Below are 24,160 nucleotides of genomic sequence, written 5' to 3' on the forward strand. Positions count from 1 at the left end.
ACTAGATGGGAGTGTCTGCACCACGCCTGCTCTCAACACCAATGCCTGGCCTCCAGAAGTTCAAGGATCCGTTATCATTGAATTGTGAAGAAGCAAAATATAATGAAATGTCAAATGTAAAAATGGGTTGGTTTGTTTTTTTTTTTACACTAGTCTCCAACTCGGGACAAAGAACGGAAAGCGCCCCATTTTCCCATAGGCAGAGCCTGTCTTAAGCATAATAAGCATGAGGCACTTCAGGCAGGAAGAAATGCATTCTTCCCCAGGGAACAGAATAAACTCTAACAGGAACTCACCACACTGCTCGACCAGCTACTAAAGTCTGTGCTGCAAACACACGGGGTCTTTCGGGAAAAGAGGCCAACGAGGGCCTTTTGAATCCCCTTCCTGCAGGAGGCCCTCCTCCCCAGCCAACCAGGCTCCGCCTGCTTCACACCGACGAGCCTTACCTTTGAACCACTGTACCTGTCATCCACCACACCCAGGTGAATCCACTCACTCACCATCTCAAAACAGTCTCCATCACAGCAACCTTCTGAAGAGCTCTCCATGGTTCTCCAGGATCTCCCAATAAAGCCCCACAGGGCCCTCTCTCAAGGGCCCTACATCCAGAAATCAACACCTGATCATCCCCCCACGCAGCTCTCCCTTCCCCGACTTCAGGGTCAGGGACACTCGAGGCAGCTTCACAATTTGCTCTTCCGATAACTATTTGCTGGGAACCTCCTCTGAGCCGGGCCCGGTGCTGGGTTCAGGAACAGTGTGGGAGAGACTGAGAGCATTCAAAGCTGCCAAGGTAACACCCCAGGCCAGGAGAGGCCTTCAAAAAGGAGGTGAGCAAAGCTGGGGTTCGCAGGCGAAGGCTGACGGGCACTCCAGGTGAAGGAAAAGGCAGCTGCTCAACACAGCGTTTCAAACGGCTGCAGTGTGAAACGCAAGAGAGCGACTGCAAAAATGAGCCCGGGGGGTGGGGCGGGACTGGGCCCAGATCACACAGGGCCTTACACGCCAAAGCCAGAGCACATTGGTTTTTGAGAAAAATCGAAAACATAACAGAAGACGAATTCAAGAAGGCAAGGCCGGGGGCAGGGAGGAGAGTTCATGGGATGTTATAAGGTTCGCAGGCAAAGCGGGAGGCAGGACGCAGGGATGTGAACGGATGGAGCTTTAGCAGTGACAGAGCAGCTGCTTCTGGGTGCACGGTGACGGCTCTCGTCCACAGAGGGAGCAAAGGACGAGGAGCAGGAGTGCAGGGAGCTGCAGTGTATCGGAGTTTACGGGGACGCACGTGAACCATGGGCACTGCCACGTGACCGTGTCAGGAAGCCAGCTACAACTATAGCCATGCCATTCAGGAGCAGAAATAAAGATTTCGGAGCCTCAGCACAGCACTATTAAAATCATTTAGGACAGTATGACATAAAAAGGGGGCAAAGGGCCAACTTAGGAATGTCATTAACTATAATACAGCCAGAGAGAAGCCAGTGTGGGTGAGTCTGGAGGACAAAGGGGCACCAAGACCTCAGGGGGGTGATGAGTGGGATCCTGGCCTGGGGAGGACAGGGACGAGGAAGGGAAGAGAAAAGTAGCAGCTAGAGAGAAACCCATGCTTGAGAGGGTTTGTTCTGTGTTATATCAATTTTAAGATAAAGATTGAGCATAATTACTGAGGGACGGGTACATCACTGCTCCAGCCTTGGTATACAGAGGAGTCCCCAGGGGACCCTGTCGGAAACACAGACCCCAGCCCAGTGCCCTCAGAGATGGATTGAGAAGGGCTGGCAGGCCGAGGAATCTGCATGTTATCAAGCAGCCTCTGGTGCATGCTGTCCATAGACTGTGACCTAAAAACCCATTGGTCAGGGGGCACTAGGTGGCTCAGTCGGTTAAGCATCTGGCTCTTGGTTTGGGCTCAGGTCATGATCCCACGGTCCGTGGGTTTGAGCCTGCATCAGGCTCCACACTGTTTGGGATTCTCTGTCCCCCTCTCTCTCTCATTGTCCCTCCCTGCCTCTCGTGCTCTCTCTCTCAAATTAAATAAATAAAAACTTAAAAAAAAAAAAAGTGGTCAAATTTAAAGGCCCAAAGAGAGAGGATCCTTGAACACATGTCAAAGAATTTGCTTCTGATTAAAGGAGAGACCTCTTCCTCCAGGATCAAACAGATGGAAATATACATGTACTCCAGACGCGAGAAGGAAGCAGAGAACCCTGCCCAGCGGCCTCTGTGGAAAGAAGCCATGTGCCGAGAGGAGGCATGAAGGCGCAGGTCAGAAGACCAGGAATGCAGCACACGGGCAGCAGATGACAAGGCATAGGCCCATCCCAGGTCTCTGAATGACGGGGGAAGGACTCCCTGATGCAGACAAGCACCCTCTCCCCGCAGCGTCCAAGTGCAAGAGACTGAATGAAGGCTGTTCAGCAAAGGCAGCTGGTTCAAGCAGCATCTTCTCAAGATGCAAGAACAACAGATAATCTGAAGGACAGGGTCTGGCATCACCCTCTCCCTCCCGCCACCCCGCCAAGAGTGCTAAGACATCTAAATGTACTGGTGTCAGAGGCACCTGGGAGGCTCATTCGGTTGAGAGTCTGACTTCGGCTAAACATACTAGTGTCACATGCCCGCTATGAAAGTTTCCTAGGCTCCAATTGTCTACAGCACCACAACAGCCACGCCATCTCTACGGCCACCAAATGCACACGCCTGGAAATATCCCGTTTGTTACCTAAGGAGGGAAGGAGCACACAACAACACAACAAAGCCTGAAGTGAGCGGGGACCCTGGTGCTATTACGTCGGGCCTTGAACACATTGGTCCACCTCCTGGGACTCGGGTTCCCCAGGGGCAAAACAAACTACTAGACCGGATACCATCTTGTCTCTCCTGGTCTGGGATGCTGAGCATCTCCAGGGCCCACAGTCAAATGGAGATGCCACAGTCAGTTATCACGTCCAACAGAAAGTGTCAGCAAAGATCACATTTGTCCTAAAAAAACTGAGAGCCAAAAAAGTGTACAGAGAGAGACACCCAAATTAATTGATTAGAAAGGAAACCAAAAGCAGGGGATGCTTCCCTTCACTGTCAAAAAGCAGCAGCCCCGGAAGACGGTTTTCATCCAAAGCGTCAGCCCCAGTAAAATCAAAGCACTAACCGGTCAACGTCGCTCAAAGTTCGTTGTGCTCAAATGTCCCCCCGGAGAAAGGTGCGTGCAGCTGGCCTTACTCGCTCTTCAAGACAGCACCTTGATGAAAAAACTCCTTGGCAAAAAATAGTTTTTCGACCTGGTCTGATAAATTATGAATCTGTTTCTAATGTTTTTGTTGGTTTAAAAACATTTTATCATAAAAGCTGCGTGAAGTAAATGTATACTGCTGTACCAAGGTCTACTGGAGTCACCACACGGCTCAAGAAATGGGGTGTGGCCAGGCCCCCGGCAGGCCTGGATTTGCCTCATCCCATCAGAGTGTCCTCCCTCCCCTGAGCCAGCCCTGCCCCGACTTCACTGGAGTCATCCCCGTGCTTTTCTTAACTGTCCTACTACCCAAGCATGGTGCCATGGGTGCTTGGGCTCAGTTGTGGTGTGTATTTTCTAGTATGTTGTTTAAATTTACTCTGATTTAAGTTTAAGCTAGCCAGGTTTAACTACAGGAAGACCTTTGATCCCTTTGGGGGGTGGGGAATGAAATACACATAAGTCAAAGTCACCATTTTAATCATCTTTCAGTGTGACGCTGAGTGGCACTGACACCTTCACCCCGCTGTGCAAGCTGTCCCCGACTTCATCCTGTTTCCCCTTATGCTCTACCTGTTAAGTAAGAACCAGGTCGTTGGGCTGTAGAGTTGACCCTACAGCCTGGACTGGTGTCGCTGAACAGGTTTTTCTGTCATCCGAGTTCCTGTAAACTGATAGCTGGATCTAGAGCGCTGACCTGTCCCAGGTGTGATTTTCGGGAGGTGTGTATTCTGCCCCCAGGGGGACCATAACGTCCTGCTATCTCTTATTCTGTGACGTGGCTGCTCGCTGTCTTGGTCCGCTCACCTACTTGGGACTGCAAAATGAAGGTACTTCAATTCCATCATCCCTTCTCAACCGTTAGCTGGAACATGTGGGTAAAGGGAGACCCCTCATCAACTGCTGGCTTGTCCCACGGTGCACGTGTACAGAAAAGCAGAATAGACACTCATTACTGACCGTGTACAAAATAACAAACTGGTCCCCTGTCATCTACAAAGGTGGAAGATGCTTTCTGGCAGCACAAAGAACGCGGGATCGGAACAGCTGTCATCCCCAGGGACCCTCAGACTGTCAGCGGCAGTGCCTTAGGGCAGGCCCTCCTGACACGACTCCAGCCCACTCTGACAGCGTCCCTGCTACAGCCTTCACGCCACATTCCAAGATCATTTTCCTACACTGCCAGCTCCAGACCGGGAATGGTCACTTCTCCGAGGAACCCTGGCTTCCGAGTCGGAAGGAGGGTTTCCAGACCATGATGTGGGGATTAGGAAGGCTCCCTGCTCTGGGGCTGGTCAGTGTCTAGGCCTTGGCAGACAGACAGGCTGGTTTTTAAATACCTCACAATTTCGTATTGGCATTTTTATTCCAGTCCTAGACGACAAGGCTCATACTTAATCTCTACTAGCTTACATCCGTTACCTCCTCTCTTCCGTACAAGAGTCCTAGTTCAAGACCAGATGCTAGAATCAGATGGTCACAAAATTAATCACTCACTTTATTCCACACAGTTTCAGAATACCAATACCAACATCATCTCCATCAAAATAATTACTAACACAGTTTAAAACTACTTTGCAGGGAGTGGCCTCATCATCACGGAGGAGTCAGTTTTCCACGGTCCTCCCCACAAAGCACACTGATTTAGACCATCACCCACGTGCGAGAGAGCCCCTGTGGGAGTCTGGGAGTCCAGCGGCGAGCGCCGGCTCCAAGAAACCCAAGAGTGGACACACCGAGGAGGGCCGCGTCCCCCTCCCACAGCAGCACAGCCAGCCCAACCCCAAGAGAGGCCAGACCCCGGCCCAAGACTTCTCCCTCGGGGACGGGGAGAGCGTGAGTGAGCCCCTTGCCTGCTCGGCTGTGTCCGTGGCTCCCGTGCCCCGTCTGGAACACAGAGGTCCCAAAAATGTCCTCGGAGAATTTTTATTCAACCCAGGATACGATTAGGATCGCATCCAGCATTTCACTGTGGGATTTCTCCTCAATCTCCTTTAATCTAGAACAGTCCCCCCACCTGTTTTTACAAAATGGGAATTGTTTTGTAAGATCATATACTTTACAGAGCTGTTGGGAAGGTTAAATAGAAATTGTACAAACAAAGTGGCTGATCCAGGCTTCTGTGCAGCCTCTAACATTGCTCAATAAATATTAATTCTCTTCCATCTGTCCACAGCGCACACTGAATCCAGTCTCCTGGTTTGCATGATAGCTATATTTATTGCTCTAAATTCTTCAAATGGCATCTAATTTCGGTACCCACAGTTAATCTGAGTCCATGCTGGAAAAGCAAATTGGGTCCACAAGTGGTTCCCGGATGAAGGCTTCTGAAAGTGCCAGACTGAGAGCCACACGCGAGTCACCTCCCAGTTCCAAGAGGCCACCGTCACCGAGTTTATGGGTGTCTCCAAGCAGGACTACACGTGGCCTCTCTGGAGCTGTCAACTCCAGGTATACAGTACCGTGATTCAACACATCCACCCGTCACCCAGTGCTCATCCAGGTCGGTGACTCCCAACCCCATTCGCCTGGCTCACCAGTCCCCCCACCCGCCGACGCTCTGGCAACCACTGGTGTGTCCGTCCTCTGTGTGTGAGAGCTTGGGGTGGGGCGGGGGGGGGGGTTGTCTCTTGTTTCTTTTTTGTTTGTCTTGTGTCTTAAGTTCTTGACCCCTTAGCCTGAACTACACGGGAGGGTATACTCTGGAAGGGTCTTCTGTGGGCCATGGTGCCCAGCTTTTGTTCCTCTATAAAACTTGCCCTGGTTGTGGCCATTAAGATTCTGTGCCTCAGATTCTACAATCTGCCGTGAAAACGACCAGCCAGAGCGTCTGTTCACCGTTATCAGCAGAGAGAGCATCTAGTTCGCAACAACCACACTGCGTGTCACCCACGTGCCATCGCTAACTGATGGGAAATTAGGGCAGCCTCCCATTTACAAACAACTGGGCGATCATTATCCTAGCTCTCTTTGATCCGGTTTTATTTTAAAGGACAGGAGAACGTATTCCCAGACGACAAATCTCAGATTACAATTTTACTTTCAGCTCGGAGCTGCAGAGACCACGCTCCAGAGCTCCGTAACAAGAGGTGGAAACGCACTAACATAACAAGCTATGTGCGCCTGAGCACATAAGCTCACACGGCCACCAAAACGAAGACAGGTGGGGCCCCCCGGAGGCCTCCCGTTGAGTCGCTCAGGGAGAGCGCGCCCCCTTCGGCAGGCAGCCAAGTCGGTGTCCTGTCCTTCCCTGCCCACAGCCAGGTAGCTCGGCTGGAAGTCTATCTGCCCAGACAGGCCCCGGGGACAGCACCTACCTAATCAAGCACTCCCTGGACAGGTGTCAGGCACCATTTACTCGGCCAAACTCCCTTCTCGGAAAAAAAGACAAGTCAGAACCTGTCTGCAGCCCTCTGTCTACTTGCAGAGGAGGGCACTCTGGTGCTATCAAGCAGTTTACAAGCAGAAAAAAATCCATCTTATCTGATATTCAGGCCTGGTATAATGTTAGGTCCACTTGACATTTTCACAGTTTGTAAAGTGTCCAACAGCAAACTGGCTTTTCTACCTGCATTAATAACATACAAACAATTTTAATCCAATATTAGTATTATACGAGGAGCCCCGCTATGGTCAAATACCACAGAGTACAGGAGAGCAAATTTCATGCAGTGCGTTATGGACTAAATGCTTATGTCCTCCCCAAATCCCTATGTTGAAACCCTAGCCCCTGGTGTGACAGTGCTCTAAGGTGTGGCCCCTGAGAGGTAATGACATTGAGAGGAGGTCATAAGGGTAGAGCCCCCACAGTAAGGAAGGGGGAGGAATCACTCGTCCTGACTACATCCTGTGCAACAGCTCTCTCTCCGTTGCAGCCCAGACAGGGTGAATACGGGACGGATGGGGTCCTTGCTCCCTGAAACTTCTCCTCTAAAGGCAATTTCTTGTCTGCAACAAGAATGACGAGGGAAGAGGTGCTGGTCCCACTGACGGGGTCAGGGCGGCCTCTCTGCAGGGGAGGCTTCTGGATGGAGATCTGAACAACTCGGGGCGGATCTTGCAGACTGTGGGGGAAAGCAATTCGGGTAAGAGCAGAGCCCCTACAAAGGCCCTGAGGCAGGACAGCTGGGCATGCTCCTGGGACGGGTGGCCAGTATGGCTGGAGACTCCTCGGAGGGACAAGAGGGAATAAGAGAATTCCCCATGATGGGAACGCGAAGCGTTAACTAACCTCTACCTCTCGGGTTCAACAGGACAGCATCATTCCTAAGCACCCAGGTCCAGCTGGAAGAGACCAGCTGGATAAGAGAGCCCCGTTCTCAGAGACAGAGAGAGACAGACGGACAGACAGACATCTAGCCCCTGGAGGCAAAACCCACTTCCTAACTGACAGGCCTCTGGGCCTCTGTACCCACCAATTTCTCGCAAGGCCTGGGGGCCATGCTTTTTCTTTATCGAAGAAACTTCCTGGTCGAGGCCCAAGTCACACCATCAACTCTGGGGGCCCCTACTGGTCCCGACCAGATACAGATACAGATCCCGACTCACGATGTCCCTGAGTCACAGGGCGCTCCGGTTCCGTATTTATTTTTCTGGCTGACCCTCTGGGCAACAACGGGCCGCAGAAGGGTTACAAGGACACACTCTGGAGCCAGCTGACGGGGTTCACAGCCTAGCCCTGTCACTTCCTAGCTGTGTGACCTTTGAAGACTTCGTCAACTTCTCTGGGCCTTAAGGTCCTCACTTGTAAAATGGAGGCATTAAGAGCGCCTATTTCAGACGGCTGCTGTGAGAATTAAGTGGTCCATTTGTGTAAACCTCTTAGCCCTTAGTTGCTATCACCCTCATTGTTCTCCGGGCGACCGACCATCACCCATTCTGCGGTCCGAGAGCCTACTCCAGTGCCTGTTTCATAATCAGAGACAGTTAGGTGTCGCGTCACACTCTAAATGAGTGATGGGGGACAGAGTACAACGACGGCCGCTGAGCCCTGACCACGCTCCCGGGTGAAGTGCAAATGCTCCCACCGACCCTAGAGACGGTCACTTACACTAGAAGACTCAGGCACAGACAAGCCAGAGTCACTCGCCCAAAGCAACACGGGAAGTTCTAGTGACAGAACCTGCCGTCTCAAACAATCCCCTTCAACTGAGTGTCTGTGGCCCCCAAAATTCAAGTGCTGAAGCCCTGACCCCACATGTGACTGTGTTTGGGGATACGGACTGTGAGGAGGCGATAAAGGTTAAGTGAGGCCACGAGGGTGAAACCGTAACCCAACAGGGCTGGTGTCCTTGTAAGAAGAGGAGGGGACACCGTGCCGGCACCCTGACGCCCAGCCTGCAGAACCGCGGGAAATCGATTTCTGTCCTACGGAGACACTGTCTGTGGTATCTCGTTACAGCAGCCTGAGCTAACGAACACGCACCACGATGCGTCCAAACGAACGTATGAACGCATACGTTCATTCACAACTGGACACAATGAATCTAGGAAATCCAACTCCTCACCAGCTAGTCCTAACGCTACAACAAGTATTAATGCCCATTTTCTCCAGACACCACCTCCTTACAGAAATCACCAGACTCTGACAGAGAACTTTATCGTCACAGATAATTAGATCACGGCAGTTATACGTGAAAAAAATGCAGTAGCTCCGCCAATTTGAGATGACCTCCTGGCAAAGGAGCACAAAACAGTAAAGACTGGGAAATTAAGAAATGATTTAACTAAAAAGTACCCTTATGACTTTCAAATCTATACAGTAACTCAGTGGGCTGACTAAATGCCAGGAAAAGTCACGAGCAGCTCGAGCTAATGAATGGCAAGCAGGTTACAGCGGGTAAACAGCAAGCCCGAGGGGCCACGACGTTCTGGTTAAAACTGGGGCGCTGGGGGGGGGGGGCTCACCGTCACTGAGGTCTTGGAGGAGATTCTCCTGGCATGAGAAATCCAGTTTCACCTTGATGTTGACGACGAAAGTGGCCACCTTCCCAGGTTGCAGAGGAAACTGGGCAAGGGTTTCTTCCAGGTTCCAGCTCAAGAAGTCACCATACAGTTTTTCTACAATGACAATGGCAGTGGTGGTGATGACGATGTCGCTGAGGCAACATGAGACTTCCCAATCCCCCCAGAAAATTCTGATGCATTCCAAAAGGCAAAGGAGAAGGCAAACCATTTAAAATGTGACCGATCAAAGTACTAAGAAAACTCCAGACCCGTGGGTGTTGCAAGGCAATCACCTGTGTCCGCGAGCGAGGCACAAAGGGGCACAGAGCGCTGAGCTCAGGGCCAGCTCACCTCCGCCCCTGCCGCGCAGCCTCCCCTCTCTGACCACATCAGCGCACCCCTGCTCTCGTATGTGGAATCAGAGCTGACCTGAGCTTCCCCACAACAAGGACGATCCAGGTTGTATCACCTTATGGAGAAACATCCATGTTGAGTGGGAGAAGCACAGTCAGTAGGAGAGCCTCGCAGGAAACAAGAGGTCAGGGTCAGATGTACGGGCCTGGGTGCCAAGCCCGGCACAGGCCTGCAGAGGGGCCTCTCACTCTCCTGCGGACCCTGCACGTCAGGTCACGTGGCCTCGGGTCCGATGCCTCCGTCTCTGACTAACTGGAACAGATAGAGGGCAATGACTCCATCAAGCCAAGGTGTCCTCGCGTGGACAACGGGTGACAACTACCACATCACAGGGCTGCTCTGGAGATTAAGCAAAGCAGTGTGTGTGAAGCACTATAAACACTGGGGCTACAATGCACGGAGGGGGAGGAAGGGAGACAGGAAGGAGGCGGGGGGGGAGGGGGCGTTTGTGCCATTTGGAAGCAGCCGTGTCACCTTCGTGGCTCCCAGGCCTGCCAGACGACCCCTGCTTCAGGCCTAAAATCAAGGCCCAAAGTCACACGCTACCTCGGCATCTGGTGGAAATGGGAGGGGAGGGGCTTGGACCAGCCTCACCAGCAGCCGCCCCCACACCCCGCGTCCCACCGCCCTGCTATGTGGCGGGTTTCAGCTCCCTCCAGCACATGGCCTTACTCAAACAGGTCAACGATATCCCCCACAGGCTCCAACTGCGCCCACCCACCTCCCACAGCCCACCTCCCACAGCCCCACGTGGCCCACGTGCCACGCTATCCCCTCATCCAGTCTGTATGTGTGACTAGAAAATGCCATTACGTCTGCCCCGTCCCAGGTGTCATGTGCTCGGCCGTCCCCATAACACTAGGGCAGGAACCTCTCCTCACCGACCAGGTGATGGGAGATCATTAAAACAGGCCCCTCCTCTGTCCACCAGGAAGGCCCTGCTGGGGTTGTCACCTCAGGGCCCAGCCCCCTGGCTCTGCTCCTGTCTCTCCTCCCACAGACCCTGCAGTCCCAGAGGCAGAAGTGACTTGCTGCCCTTCCCACTTCTGGGCCACCTTCCCGTCTCCCCTTCTAGAAACCACTTATTGGTGAGAAATGCCCTGTCAGAATAAGGCAGCCAGGACTTACAGAGATTAGGTAACTTGTCCCTGGTTGAAACCCAGAGCATCCAAATGGTTCCAGAGCCATCATATCCATTCACTTCCTGCATGGAGGCACCTCAAGGCACAAACATAAGGTTCTGCTCTTAGGACCCAGAAGTCACCCAAACAGGAAGTGAGTAGAAGACGGGGAGCCTGACTGAGACCCACACTGAAGAAAACAGACATGCAGGGCTCGCTGACTGCAGCGCCCAAGGCCAACCCAGGCTGCGAACACAGGTCACCTGGTGCCCTCGGTCAAGGCCCGCCCCCCCCCCCCGCCCCCCAGCGAGTCGGCCACACTCTGGCCACATCGCACCTCCCAGACCACATTTATTCTCAGCGGACCCTCGGAGGCAGATGCTAACAAAGAGGAGCAGGTCGGGTGGTGTCCACGCAAGGCGCCCAGAGGCCGCATCCGCTTGTCGACACAGCACTCACTGCCCGCCTTGGGGGTGTCAGATGCTCCACACACAGGTTACGTCTCCATGCCCACCACAGCCATCCTGCCCAAGGCGGGCGTGCTTGGTCAAGGTCATTCGGCTAGTGAGAGCAAGGCCTGGCACACGACAGGTGCTCAGTGCACCAGCTGCACGGCGGCCACTTCCGCGGGCTCACAGGGCGTTCCGAGGCCCCGTCCGAACGACCGCGTTCGTTCAGAAGGACCAAGGAAGGGTAGGAGGGACGAGGGCTCCCGGGTCGTAAGACCAACAATAACATGGGGCAGAGTCCCCACAGGCGGGGCAGTGGGGGACGTGCCCGCACGCCACAGATACGACCCCCGGAGAGACTGCTCTGCAGACACGGCTTGGGAGGTAGGGAGAGGTCAGGCAGGTTAAAAAGAGGGTGGGATGGGGCGTCTGGGCGGCTCAGTCGCTGGAGCACCCAACTCTTGATTTCAGCTCAGGTCACGATCCCAGGGTCATGCTGAGCGAGGAGCCTGCTTAACATTTTCTCTCTCTGCCCCTCCCCTAATGGCGTGTATTCAGGCGCTCGCTTACTCCCTCTCTATCTCTCCCCCCCCCCCGAAAAATAAAAATTAAAAAAAAGAAAAAAGAGGGAGCGGGAACCTGTGTGGCTGGCCCGGGCTCGTCACGTATGTGCCGGCACAGCCCTGCGTGTGTAGGACATCCAGCGGCCCTGCCGTGTCTCCCTGCATGGCCACCCACACAACAGACCCTCCGTGTTTGCTGGTCACTCCTCTGCCTGTGGCCGCGGGGCGGCAGCCGCCTCTGGGAAACACCGATGGAGTTTCCCCAGCTGACCTGGCCCCTGGTCTGAACGGCAGCCCCAGAGCTCACGCCAGGTGTGCTCCCTGAACACGCCAGCACCCAACTGCAGAGAAGTTGCTGCCTCTGCTCCCAAACCAGTAAAGGGGCCCAAATGCTCTCGACGACCTAGTAACTCACATTCTATAAATACAAGTTTGCCTGATTACTATCCTCTACGTCTCTACCCTCCAACCCAGTAAACTATTTCGGAACAGAAGGGGCATCATAATGCCGGGCTACGTGCAGCCAGGACGGAAGCTCACGTGGGCTGAACGTGCTGGAAGGCCAGGTCCCAAAGCCTCAGGGGTACCGAAGTGCACGCTGACGTCTCTAAACGGCCGAGCAGGACTGACCAACCTTAGTGTGAAACGCCAGTATGAGCCAACATACTGAGGCCCTGCAAAGGCCGCACCGCCCGAAGGTCCCATTGGGCCCGAGGTTTCCCAGGCACGGGCAGGAACTGGGCGAGGGCTCTGCGGCACACTCCAGCTGACCCAGAGTATGAGGCCCCGAAGGCACGGACGTGCCCTGGCAGGAATGGCCTGGCCTCACCCCCTAAGCCCTAGTTACACATCCACACACACACTGCTCCTCCCCCGAGATCTCCTGAAATCTCACTCATCCCTCACAACCAGACTCGAAGCCTCCTTTCCTGCAATACTTTCCCATCCCACTCGGCTCCTCTGGGTTCCAAGTGCCCACCTCTGTTAGATCACCCCCCGCGTCAAGCAGCTCACTCTTCCACCAACCAGTCAACAATTGGAAGACGGGCCAGACCTTGCCTTGAGGCTCTCCGCTCCCTTGAGAAGCAGGGCACCATGCTGGTTAAGAATGCCAGGGTCAACTCCTGCTTCAACTCCTGGCTCTAGCTGCGTATCCTTGGGTAAGCCACCAAACTTCCACGTGCCTCAGTGTGCTCGTCTATAAAATGGGTTGTCATGGAGAAGAAATGAGCTAATGAGAGTAAAGCAACGAGAACAAGGTCTGCCTTAAACACAGCCCTTCGTGTTAGCTAGCCCTGCTGGACCGCCCCAGCGCCCCTCCGCGGAGCTGTGCGTGGAGTTTCCAGCCCTGTGCTTGGCACTCAGCAAGAGCACAGCGGTGTCAAGTGCCATCGACATCCTTCCCACTCAGGAGGAACAGCACCGGGCACGCGGGGGGGCACTCAGGAAGCGTTCGATGTGGAACGGACAAATGTATTCCAAGGCGTTTCAGATTTAGACTTAAAACAGATGGGAAGAAAGCGACACGAGAAAAGCAGATTACGGGAGCGAACGTATGCTTTGATTTCCCTGCACAAAAATGTTCACATGGAAAGAAAGAAGAAAGCAAACCTGTAAGCTAGTGTTGGTGCTCTCTAAGGACTGGGACGACAGGTAACTTCAAGCTTTTCATTTCCTGGACTTTCTACAATGAAGTAATATATTACACTTTCACAAACAGACACACACGCGGACGCACATGTTAACGACGAACTCTTGCGTCTAAACCCGCCCCGGCCCGCGCCGCTCCGGTGTCACGTGGGGAGAAGCCCTGTGAATCTGGCCTGTGAGTCCACGCTGAGGACCGAGGCCCAGCCGAGAGAGCGAGGTAGGGCTCTGAGCCAACCAGGCGGCTTTCTGCAGTGCCCTCTATCAGGGCCAGGCAGTAATGTGAATTGATGACAAGGACAGCAATCACCTAGAGCACGTGTGTCACTGAGTCCCCAGACTCAACTCCGCCAGCTGGATAAACTTCTCTGGAGCAGGGGTTTAAGTCTGCCGCAGCCGTGCAGGCTGGCAGGCGGCCAAGTGCCCAAAAAGAACTTGAGGGGCTCAGGAGAAGCTGGTCCAAACTAATTCGGTAAGCTCGGCCTGTCCTTTCCACTCCCCATGCCAACTTGCTCTGCAGGGCAGACGGGAAAGCCCGGGAACAAGACAAGTTTCTATCCTAGAATTCCTTTTTAATAACAGTAATTGACATAACCATCTATTAAGTACTATCTTCTAACTTCAGACCATAGCTATGTTGTTCCCATGTTATCAGACAGGCAACTGCAACTCCGAGAGCTTAAGCGACTTACCCACTGTCACACAGCTCTTTTAGAAGTCAAAGAACCAAGAGTCGGGGCCAGGACCGGCAAACACCAGGCTCTTCCCACTATACATTCTGCCTCTCACTGCTTTTCTGGAACATTAATCCACCCAGCTTCACAACCAGAGTGCAGAGTATGTACAACGAAAGCATCGCTACAGTGATGGGATAGATGACCTTGAAAAGAGATGGCAGAAAATAGAATGTAACAGGTTGTGTGCGTCGGGACCAGCACTGCCCCCTGACAGCTGTCCTCTGTCATCCCAAGATGCCTCTTCAGCGGGGGAGAGAACACCAGAGTCGGCATGAAGATACCATGAGGCCCCTTGGCCTCGGCACACAGGCGGCCTGGATGATTTATGTGAAAGTCTGGGAACCGCAGAGCGCCCTGTTAATGTTTGTTTCTCACATCCTACCGCTGCCCACTTCATTCCTCCAGGGAACACTCACCACACGGCCACTGACTGTCCCCAGGGCAGCCACCGTGCTGGGTTCAGGGGGAAGGAGGTGAGAAGTGGTCCCTGACTGTAAAGGGACACATGCCAATCTCTGACTATAGGAAGGAACAAGTGTGGGGGGCAGAGGAGAAGCCCCCAGGAGCTCAGAGCAGATGACAGAAGAGATTCTTCTCAATCTGAAAATCTCTTAAAAGTTTATAATACCATCACCCACAGACCAGATTCAAAACTGCTCCATCAATGCACTGCCCAAATTGGGGCCGCAAAAAACTGAATAGCATCCACCGTCCCGGTAGCGTGAACTGGAAAGGGGGCCTGCTGAGGTCCCAGATTTGTGCAAAAGAATGGATTCTCTCAGCCAGCAGTCCAGTCTAGCGGGAATTTATAACCAGGGTAGGAGGGCGGAAACTAAACTAAACCTGGTATCTACAGCACTCTTCTTGGCTGTTCAGATGACTTTTCATTTCTCAACGTGTTTCAACTGAGAGATCAACTCTGCCCAAATGAGCTGTGAGATATCCTCGGGGCTCCCCATGGCCTTGGCTGCAGTACACGGAAGGCTGGATGTGTCACAGACCCGGAGGCAGTGGTTTGTCACACAGACGCGAAATTAGAGGAGCAGCATCAACTGTGATCCCACCTGGGCTGGGGGCCGCCCACAGACACAACCCAGGAAGACACCAGACACCTACCGCATGCTAGGTGCTGTCCCCTGAACAGCCCCGCCAGGTGGCTGACGTTTAAGGACAGCTTCCGCAAGGCAGGCGCCAGGCCAAGCTGTCACTGAACCCACACCATGACCCTCGGAACATGTCCTGCTACCGTCCCCTTGCAGACAAGCTGCTCAAGGCCATACAGGTGGGCGTGGCCAGGAGTCCACCACCCGTCATACGCAGACCTATTCAGTCCTGATGGCAGACTCACCAAAGAGTGCTGACTTCCGTGTTCAAAACGTACTTTTGGGGCACCTAGTCTCAGTCAGTTAAGTGTCTGACTTCAGCTCAGGTCGGGATCTCACGGATTTGTGAGTTCAAGCCCCGCGTCGGGTTCTGTGCTGACAGCTCAGAGCCTGAAGCCTCCTTTGGATTCTGTGTCTCTGTCTCCCTCTGCCCCTCCCCAGCTCATGTTCTTTCTCTCTCAAAATGAAACCAAATTTTTTAAAAAAATATCGAGGGGCGCCTGGGTGGCTCAGTCAGTTAAGCATCAGACTTTCAGCTCAGGTCACGATCTCATGGTTTGTGAGTTCAAGCCCCATGTCAAGCTCTGTGCTGACAGCTCAGAGCCTGGAGCCTGTTTCAGATTCTGTATCTCTGTCTCTCTCTGCCCCTCCCCTACTCGCTCACGCATGCTCGCTCGCTCTCTCTCTCTCTCTCAAAAATAAATAATCATTTAAAAAATATATATGTACTCTCTTCCTGGTTTCAACTGTGTGCACCAGCACTGCTTGGTGTCTGCACTTCCTGGGGGAGCCTGAGCCCCGCTGAAGCGGGCAGCAGAGTGCCTGGTCGCTATGGGCTGTCAGCGTGAAATACCACTGGCCCCCAACAACCAGTCGGGAACATGATGTTCTGAAGTTCCCGAAGTGCAGGGCCAGACACTCACTTCCTCTTCCTTCCCTGTCCTGCTCGTGTACTTCCTGCCTGTGCTCCCAGGGGCCGAACGCACCAGGCCCCACAGGAGTGATCAGAGGCATTCCACTAGATCTCCCGATGAATTCTATACACTTCTCCATCGGGACCCTACAACTGTGCAGAAGGCCGACCCGTACGGGAAGGCCACCGCAATCGTGCACACGAGGGGACACGGAGCTGAACGAGCGCTAGACATTCGTGTACCTCAGTGTCTTCCTGGGAGGAACACCGGTCAGCCCACTCACTGTGGCTACTCAAAGGTAGCAGAAGTAATACAAGATGCGCTGTTGGAATCCAATTCCGCTCAGTGAACATGCCTGACTCCCCACACTGAAATCGTGAGCTCCTTCAGGACGGGGTTCATGTTTTATTCATGGCCCCAGAGTGGTGAGTGTATATAGATGTGATATAAACGTCTGATTGTTGAGTAACACAAAGCCAAGTGAAGTGAGTGTTATTGTAACCGCGTGTAAGCAAGACGACATAAGGGAGGAGCAGCATAATTCCATCGGAGGGATCGGGAAAGCTTTCGGGAGGTGGCGTGGGGGCTGGTGTGTGGATGATGGATGGGATGTGAGATGCACACAGGACCCCTGAGAGTCAGCAAAGCTCTGGAAGCATCCAAGTGGAAGCACACTCGGGACTGACTCCTGGGTGTTCCAGCGCCTGACACCACAGCCACCGGTCGCAGGTGCCCGGTAAGGCTTGTTGAAGACTTGAGCAAAAGGACAGACAACTGGTCGACACGAGGACAGATGAGCGAGCAGAGGATCAATGGTGGGAAAGAAAACGGAAAGGGGACCTTCCCGCCACCTCGTGGCCCACAGCGCACATGTCACAGTCCAGGTTCCCCCCCACCCTCAGCCCCAGGAGGGTGGGGGTGGGGGGTGGGGGGGGTCACTGCTGTCCTGATCCCCAAGCACGGGGCCGGAAACAAGCTGGGTACGACACAAGCGTGTGTGCAAAAAGGAAAGGGGGCGGGCAGCAAGCCAGATGGTGAGTTTCTCTGAATGCCGGGCTAAGAAACAGAGCCTACGAAAGCTCCGTAAAAAAGATGTTCAGTAAAAGTGAGACAAGAACAGACGCCTTTACAGGTAACACCACAGGCGGCATGAAGACAATGACGCAGCCGTCGGGAAGAGCTACTCGTGCCGGCCCCTCGTGATGTGAGGCGCACGTGTTCCAACACCCGGAGGGACAGCATAGTCCCCTACCCAGTACGCAGGTCAGACCGTCACGGAACTGCGCACCGCAGTCCAGGCCATCGCGCCGGGAAGGGGCAGAGCCAGAATGGAACCCGAGCGCGTCCGGTGCAACGACCGTACCGGCGATCGTACCGGCTAAGTCTACGCTGACGACAGCCGGATCCGGGGGGCTCCTCACCGGCCTCCCAACCCACTGCCGGCCACAGCAGCCTGCTCCCGGCTCCCTTCCACCTGCGTCCACACCCAGGTACGCAAGTGGGACTCGGCACGACCACGGAAGGAGGCATCGAGAGACCTAGTCCTTTCTCCCATTCCCGAGACACGCCAGGCTTTCACAATGCAGGAAGTGAGAAACCACTTCTCCAAGATTTCTTTTTAAAAATTTTCCCTGTGTTTCCATGTTTAAAAATAAACATAGTATGGGGCGCCTGGGTGGCGCAGTCGGTTGAGCGTCCGACTTCAGCCAGGTCACGATCTCGCAGTCCGTGAGTTCGAGCCCCGCGTCAGGCTCTGGGCTAATGGCTCAGAGCCTGGAGCCTGTTTCCGATTCTGTGTCTCCCTCTCTCTCTGCCCCTCCCCCGTTCATGCTCTGTCTCTCTCTGTCCCAAAAATAAATAAACGTTGAAAAAAAAAAAATTAAAAATAAACATAGTATGACATAAGCAACTCGAAAACAGGCCAGGCCAAAAAGTTATAGACCCTGGCGGGGAGGGTAACTCTTACCGTAACTTTGCATGGCACGCCACCTCATCACGGAACCCCTCGGGTCCTGAGGAGTGCACGGCAACAGGTTCCCCTCTGTGATTCAGAAGAGAGGAGCCAGTGACCCCTCACTCCAGAGCTGCCCCTGCTTCTCTCCCCTGTCTGGCTTCGTTCCCCACGTGACGGCAGCACTTACGTGGAGCCCACTAGGCGGTTTCCGGTCCTGAGTTACTACAGTTTTAAGGCAAGAACACGCTTGTCCATCTTTTGTTACATCTCACCGTTTCAGGAAAAATCTGAGAACAAGGAGAAAGCTAAGATGGCTTCTGAAAGCCACGAGGTCAGCCCAGGCGACTGAAACAAAGGCGTCCTTCTTCCCCGAGTGGGGCCTGAGTTTGCTTATTTAGAGTCGGACTTAACAACTCTGACGCCCTGGTTTCCCAGGCCCTGGCGGACAGACGTGGAAAATGGGAAGCAGGAGCGCCGATTCATTTCCCACTTCCAGGGAAGGGAACCCAGTAGTTTCTCAGCACCTGCCACCTGCCAGGCGCCGTGCTCAGTGCACCAGAGGATTCACCGTGTGTTCCTGAATCGCCACCCAGGAGGGAGCCAGGCACCTGGGGACAGCCCAGGCTGGAATGCTCACCGCTTGCTCAGGACTCATCCTGCAGCTCATAACTAACGGATCGGGGGCCGGAAGCCCAATCCGTCAGACACCAAGACCCACCTTTCCCTCCCCTAGGCCGAGGAGAGGCCGTGCTACACAGCCTACTGTGACAGAGCCCAAGGGCCACAGCAAGAAGGAAGGGGAAGGAAAGTTCGCAGGAACCGGAGGCTAAACACACGGGCCAACAGCAGCGCGGCTCCGGACAGATCGGACACCTGCCGCCCGGGTCTGTGCCCCCACCCACAAAGGCGGCAGGTAAGGAAAGAACGTCGCAAGTCGTACTCAGAATTGAGTTCCGAAGCGCGGGGAATACGGAACAACAGCTCTGAGCGCCCTGCTGGTTTCTCTTTAGTCCCAGGCTTAGGAGTGACATATTCAAACAGCAGGCAAACCCACTCACCCAGCACAGCTAATTCGCCCTCCGCTGACAAACAACCACCGCGTTTGTATCTGAATAGCGACTCCGAGGAAGTTCAACTACATCAACTACAACATCAACCACATCAACTACAACAGCCGTGGTATCGAAGCAGCCCGTGTGCGTGGAAAGCGGAATGAAGAGAGGAGATGCAGTGCCCTACAATGGGGTCCCACTCCCCCGAAGAAAGACGAGATCCTGGTGTTCACGACAACGCGCACGGCCTAGAGGGCGTTATGCCCAGTGAGGTAAGTCAGAAAAAGACAAATAGCCTATGATTTCACTCGTATGTGGACTCTATAAAACAGGACAAATGAATAAAGAAAACAAAACAGAAAAACGCTCACAAACACACAGAACCAACTGGCAGTGGCCAGAGGAGGGGGTGGGGCGATGGGCAAAATCGGTGAGGGGGTGAGGAGGTACCAACTTCCAGTTGTGGTTAAATGAGTCACGGGGATGTGACGTACAGCCGAGGGAGTAGTCAATAACGCGGCCACAGCTCTGCATGGGGACAGATGGTAAGCAGACCTACGACGATCATTTCATGATGTATGAAAATATCAAAGCCCTATGTTAGTAGACGCCTGAAACTAACATAATACAGTATGTCATTTACAACTCAATAAAAAATATTCTCAAGTTTGACCTAAAAAAAACTCCCATGTGACGATACGCTGCAAGGAATAACCAGATAAACATAAATCAGGAGCATAGCTTCTGTCCCTAATTTTTCCCCCTGTGGAATTTAGCTTCAGAAATAACAGTCTTTATTCTAATGCTAGAGTCGAGTTTCACGCAGTCCAGTGAAACTGGCTATTTCACATTGACAGTAATACAGAAATTGCTACTGCTGCTGACCCTCAACACTGAGGCCCATTCATGTTTGCTTCTAGTTGCAGACGAGACCACACTCTTCAGGAGAACAGTAAGCAGCAGAGGCTCACTTTCACCAAAACACTTACAAGTTTTTAGTTACAGCAACATGGAGTCATCGCTTTCTGTCAAAGAAATGACGCTAGAGGGGCACCTGGGTGGCGCAGTCGGTTAAGCGTCCGACTTCAGCCAGGTCACGATCTCGCGGTCCGTGAGTTCGAGCCCCGCGTCAGGCTCTGGGCTGATGGCTCAGAGCCTGGAGCCTGTTTCCGATTCTGTGTCTCCCTCTCTCTCTGCCCCTCCCCCCTTCATGCTCTGTCTCTCTCTGTCCCAAAAATAAATAAACGTTGAAAAAAAAAAATTAAAAAAAAAAAAGAAAAAAAAAGAAATGACGCTAGAAGAATAAAGACATCAAGGGGTGTGTGTGTGCATTTATGTATATGTGTATGCGTATGTTTGGGTTTGTACACACAAACGTATCTAGGAAGATTGTTAAAAGGCAAATACAACCAGGGCGCCTGGGTGGCTCAGTCGGTTAACTGTCTGACCTCAGCTCATGTCATGATCTCACGGTTTGTGGGTTCGAGCCCCACATTGGGCTCTGTGCTGACAACTCAAAGCCCGGAACCTGCTTTGGATTCTGTGTCTCCCCCTCTCTCTACCTTTCTTCCATTCAAAAGTATCTCTGTCTCTCAAAAATAGGCATTAAGAAAAAAAAAAAAAAGAGGCAAATACAATCAATTCTTTTTAATTTGGGCTTAATTATAACAAAATCCATGGTTATTTAAGTACAGGCAGAAGTGTTCACCTTTAACAACCTACACATAAAGACTTGCTTGCAAACGTGTTATGATTAAAATTTACATGACACTGGCAGGTAACCCTTGTCTGCTGGCGCTGGATTATAACTGCTCATCTCCACGTCAGGCACTTCCGATCGTGGGACACACTCACCCCGTGAGGGCCTAAACTACAGTTCAGACTCCTGAGGGGACCCAACGAGGTCTGTGTGACTCCTAATATCATGCACCCTAAATGCAAAAGGATTTTAAAAACAGGTTTGTAGATTAGGGATTAAAACAAGACAGGAAAGCAAGGAAGATGGAGGAGGAAAAAAACAATTTTTCTTTATCTGAAGCAAAGGGGTTTGTCCAGAGGGGAGAGAGGACGTGTCCAAGTTGTCAGGGCCCCTGACACGACTCTGGGTGCTTTAAGGGCGTCAGCAACAGGAGGAAAGAGAACGTGGGGCCTGCACGGCCTCTACACACAGGACACACTGAGAACAATCAGTATTCTTGGAGGAAGCACGAGGCAGACGCTTTTGTGCTCAGAACCGTCCTAGGACCTCTCCGTGTCTTGCATGAACATTTCAGCCTCGTGACAGCCCAGCACAGCAGTGCTGACCCCGCTCTTATTGAGTGCCTGTCGTGTGACGAGCATTGCTCTTAGTTCTTGGGCACTGGGACGCGGCAGTGAGAGAACAGGCCAGCCAGACCTCTTACAGGTGTCGTGATCGTTGAGGAGGGAAACACTGCCCGAGGACCACGCACCTGGCAGGTGGTAGGCGCTACAGCGTAAGAGTCCGGGTTACCATTGAGGTACACGGCAGCCAGCGGCAGCACAAAGAAAGTGGTATGGAGCCCAGAGAAGGAAGCATCAATTCCATGTGGAAGATTCCCACGGAGGAGACGCTTACATTTACGAGGCCCTTAAAGAGGCTGAGCCCAGTGGGCTGAAATGTCACCCGGACTGTCGCCTGGACTCTGCTGCCTGCCCCACTCAACGCCTCAGGTCCCCAGTTTAAGACACTTTCCCTCTTCTCCGGTATATGAGATCATCTATTAACACAGAAAGCTTTTTGGAACTGCGGAAGGGAAGTGACCAAAATTATTCCCTCTTATATTTTAGAAGCAGGTTGTTTGTTTTTATGAGTTTAATTCCAGAGGTGAATGTATTGTAACTGGGGATGAGAATTTTAAGAGACCAAAGCTTTCCTTCGTCACGTGTAAACGTGCTGTTGGGAACCAGGCCTGCCACGCTCTATACTGTGGCTCCGAGGCTCCCAGTCTCGTGATTAAGGGGAAAGGTCCCAGAGCTGAGAGGGAGGGACCTGCAGTCCTCGTGACCTGTCCTGTGGCCTCAGACAGATCATTTAACCTCTGGCGTTGTCGCTATCCCCATCCATGCGGTAGGGGTAATGACACTGTCCTACTACCCTAGAGCTGAGAGTCGGGGAGGGGCTGCATGGGAAAGTGACACGGCAAGAAGGACAGGGAGGTGTGGGCACGGTGGCCACAGGAACTCAGTTTGGGAACTGGGAGAGGGGTGATTGGTGGAACATGGGATGTGCCCACCTCCACAGGCTTCACCTTGGAATTCTGTCCAATCCCCATGACTGTTTCCAACTGGTGCATCACTATCAGTAAATACTGAGAGCCCACCCGATAAATATGCCCACTCTGGGGTGAGCCGAGATTGGCTGGAAAGGGAGCGACGGGACCTTCTGCACAATAAAAATATTCTACGATAGATCTTGGTAAGAGCTTGGGCTGGACACGTGTGTTTGTCAAAACTCATCAATCATAACTTAAGATGTGTACATTTCACTGGGGCACCTCACTGGGTGGCTCAGTCGGTTAAGCATCTGACTTCAGCTCAGGTCATGATCTCACGGTTCATGAGTTTGAGCCCCGCATCAGACTCTGGGCTGACAGCTCCGAGCCTGGAGCCTGCTTCGGATTTTGTGTCTCCCTCTCTGGCCCTCCCCTGCTCAACACTCGCTCTCGTGCTCTCTCTCTCTCTCAAAAATAATAATAAAAAAAAAAATATTTACACATCTCACTGCATATACATTTTACCAAAAAAAAGTAAACTTTGAACTCTAATTAGTGATGTGCATCCTGAAGTATTAATGGGTAAAATGCACCGCAATCTGTGACTTACTCTGAACCACCCGAAAGAATAAGATGGGTTAATGGATATGGATAGGAGGCTGGGTAGATACGTGATCAATCAAATGTAGGAAAACATTAATTACAGAGCCTGGATGGTGGTACAGTGTCTGCTCTAAAATTCTCTCAGCTCCTCTGTGTGTCTGCACCTTCTCATAATAAAACACTGGGGGGTGGGGGCATAGCTGACACAAAGAGTAAGTTCCACAGGAGCTCAAAAGCAGAAGAACACCAAAGGGCAGGGTAGCCCAGACAGGGGGACAAAAGCTGGACTGCAGAAAGGCAGTGCTCGGCTAAGAAGCAGCTGAAGGTCTCCACAGGAGGAGAGGGATCCAAGCAAAGGAGGAGAGGCCGGAACTCACATGAAGCTGTGTATCTAAGGGGACCCACACAACTCATTAGAAACATCAAAGTGATCCACGCACATCTATCCCCCCCCCCCCACCACCCAGCAAGCGAGACAGGCACACTCCTATCAGTCTTGTTCTGTAAATGAGAAAGCCCTTTCCGTCCACAACCCCTCAGCACTAAGCACCTACCAGGCACGAGGCATGGAAATCAAAGGGCAATCATCCCTGCCTCTGGGAGACTTGAGACAGAGCCATGAACCAGCAACTGCCTGGGCAGGGCAAGGGTGCCTGCATTAGCATCCTGGGGCACTCTGAGACAACAAAGGCAGGGACCCAACGGCCCAGGCTAGGAGGGTACTCCCAGAGTGACCACTAAGCAGAAACCCAGATGAGATGTGTTGGTAATGGAGGTAATGGAGGCAGGAGCAGAAGTTAGCAAGTTGAGCTCTAGGGAGAGAAGACAGTTTACCCTAAAGGGCAAGAGACCGCACGGATGTCCAGGAAACTGAAGTTAGTTCCCAAAAACCCATGTGATTAGAGTTTAAGGGGAGAGGCGGCCAAAGATGAAGCTGAAGCGTGGGGCAGAGGCCCGATGTACAGGCCTCTGTGACTGGGGACCAGGACAACAGGAAGTTGTTGGAGGATTTCCAAAGGGGACAAACAGGAGGATTCCTGCTTCAGAAAGAGGCAGCAAGTTCGTAACGATTTCCACGTGGGTTTCTCTGAGAACAGGAAGAGATGCTTTCCAGTTGCTAAGCTATGACACAAGGTAAATTACAGGATGTGCTTCACCATGGTTATCAGCTCTGTAATCATCTGCCATTCAC

At 52.8% G+C, this 24,160-nt stretch overlaps 1 protein-coding gene across 7 annotated transcripts in view; it reads right to left on the reverse strand.

Annotated features, from left to right (window-relative positions):
* The window catches only part of TRAPPC9 (trafficking protein particle complex subunit 9), a 568,648-nt gene that overhangs the window by 400,337 nt on the left and 144,151 nt on the right, over nucleotides 1-24,160 (reverse strand). For 6 of the 7 annotated variants that reach the window (XM_023248408.2, XM_045049847.1, XM_045049846.1 and 3 more), the window contains one exon: nucleotides 9,140-9,292. The exons of the other annotated variant lie outside the window; for it this stretch is intronic. In XM_023248408.2, coding sequence (XP_023104176.1) covers nucleotides 9,140-9,292 — 153 coding nt within the window. The remainder of the gene's footprint in view (nucleotides 1-9,139; nucleotides 9,293-24,160) is intronic. 7 annotated transcript variants of the gene reach the window in all.

Source organism: Felis catus, chromosome F2 (assembly GCF_018350175.1).
Source record: "Felis catus isolate Fca126 chromosome F2, F.catus_Fca126_mat1.0, whole genome shotgun sequence".
Taxonomy (NCBI): Eukaryota; Metazoa; Chordata; class Mammalia; order Carnivora; family Felidae; genus Felis; species Felis catus.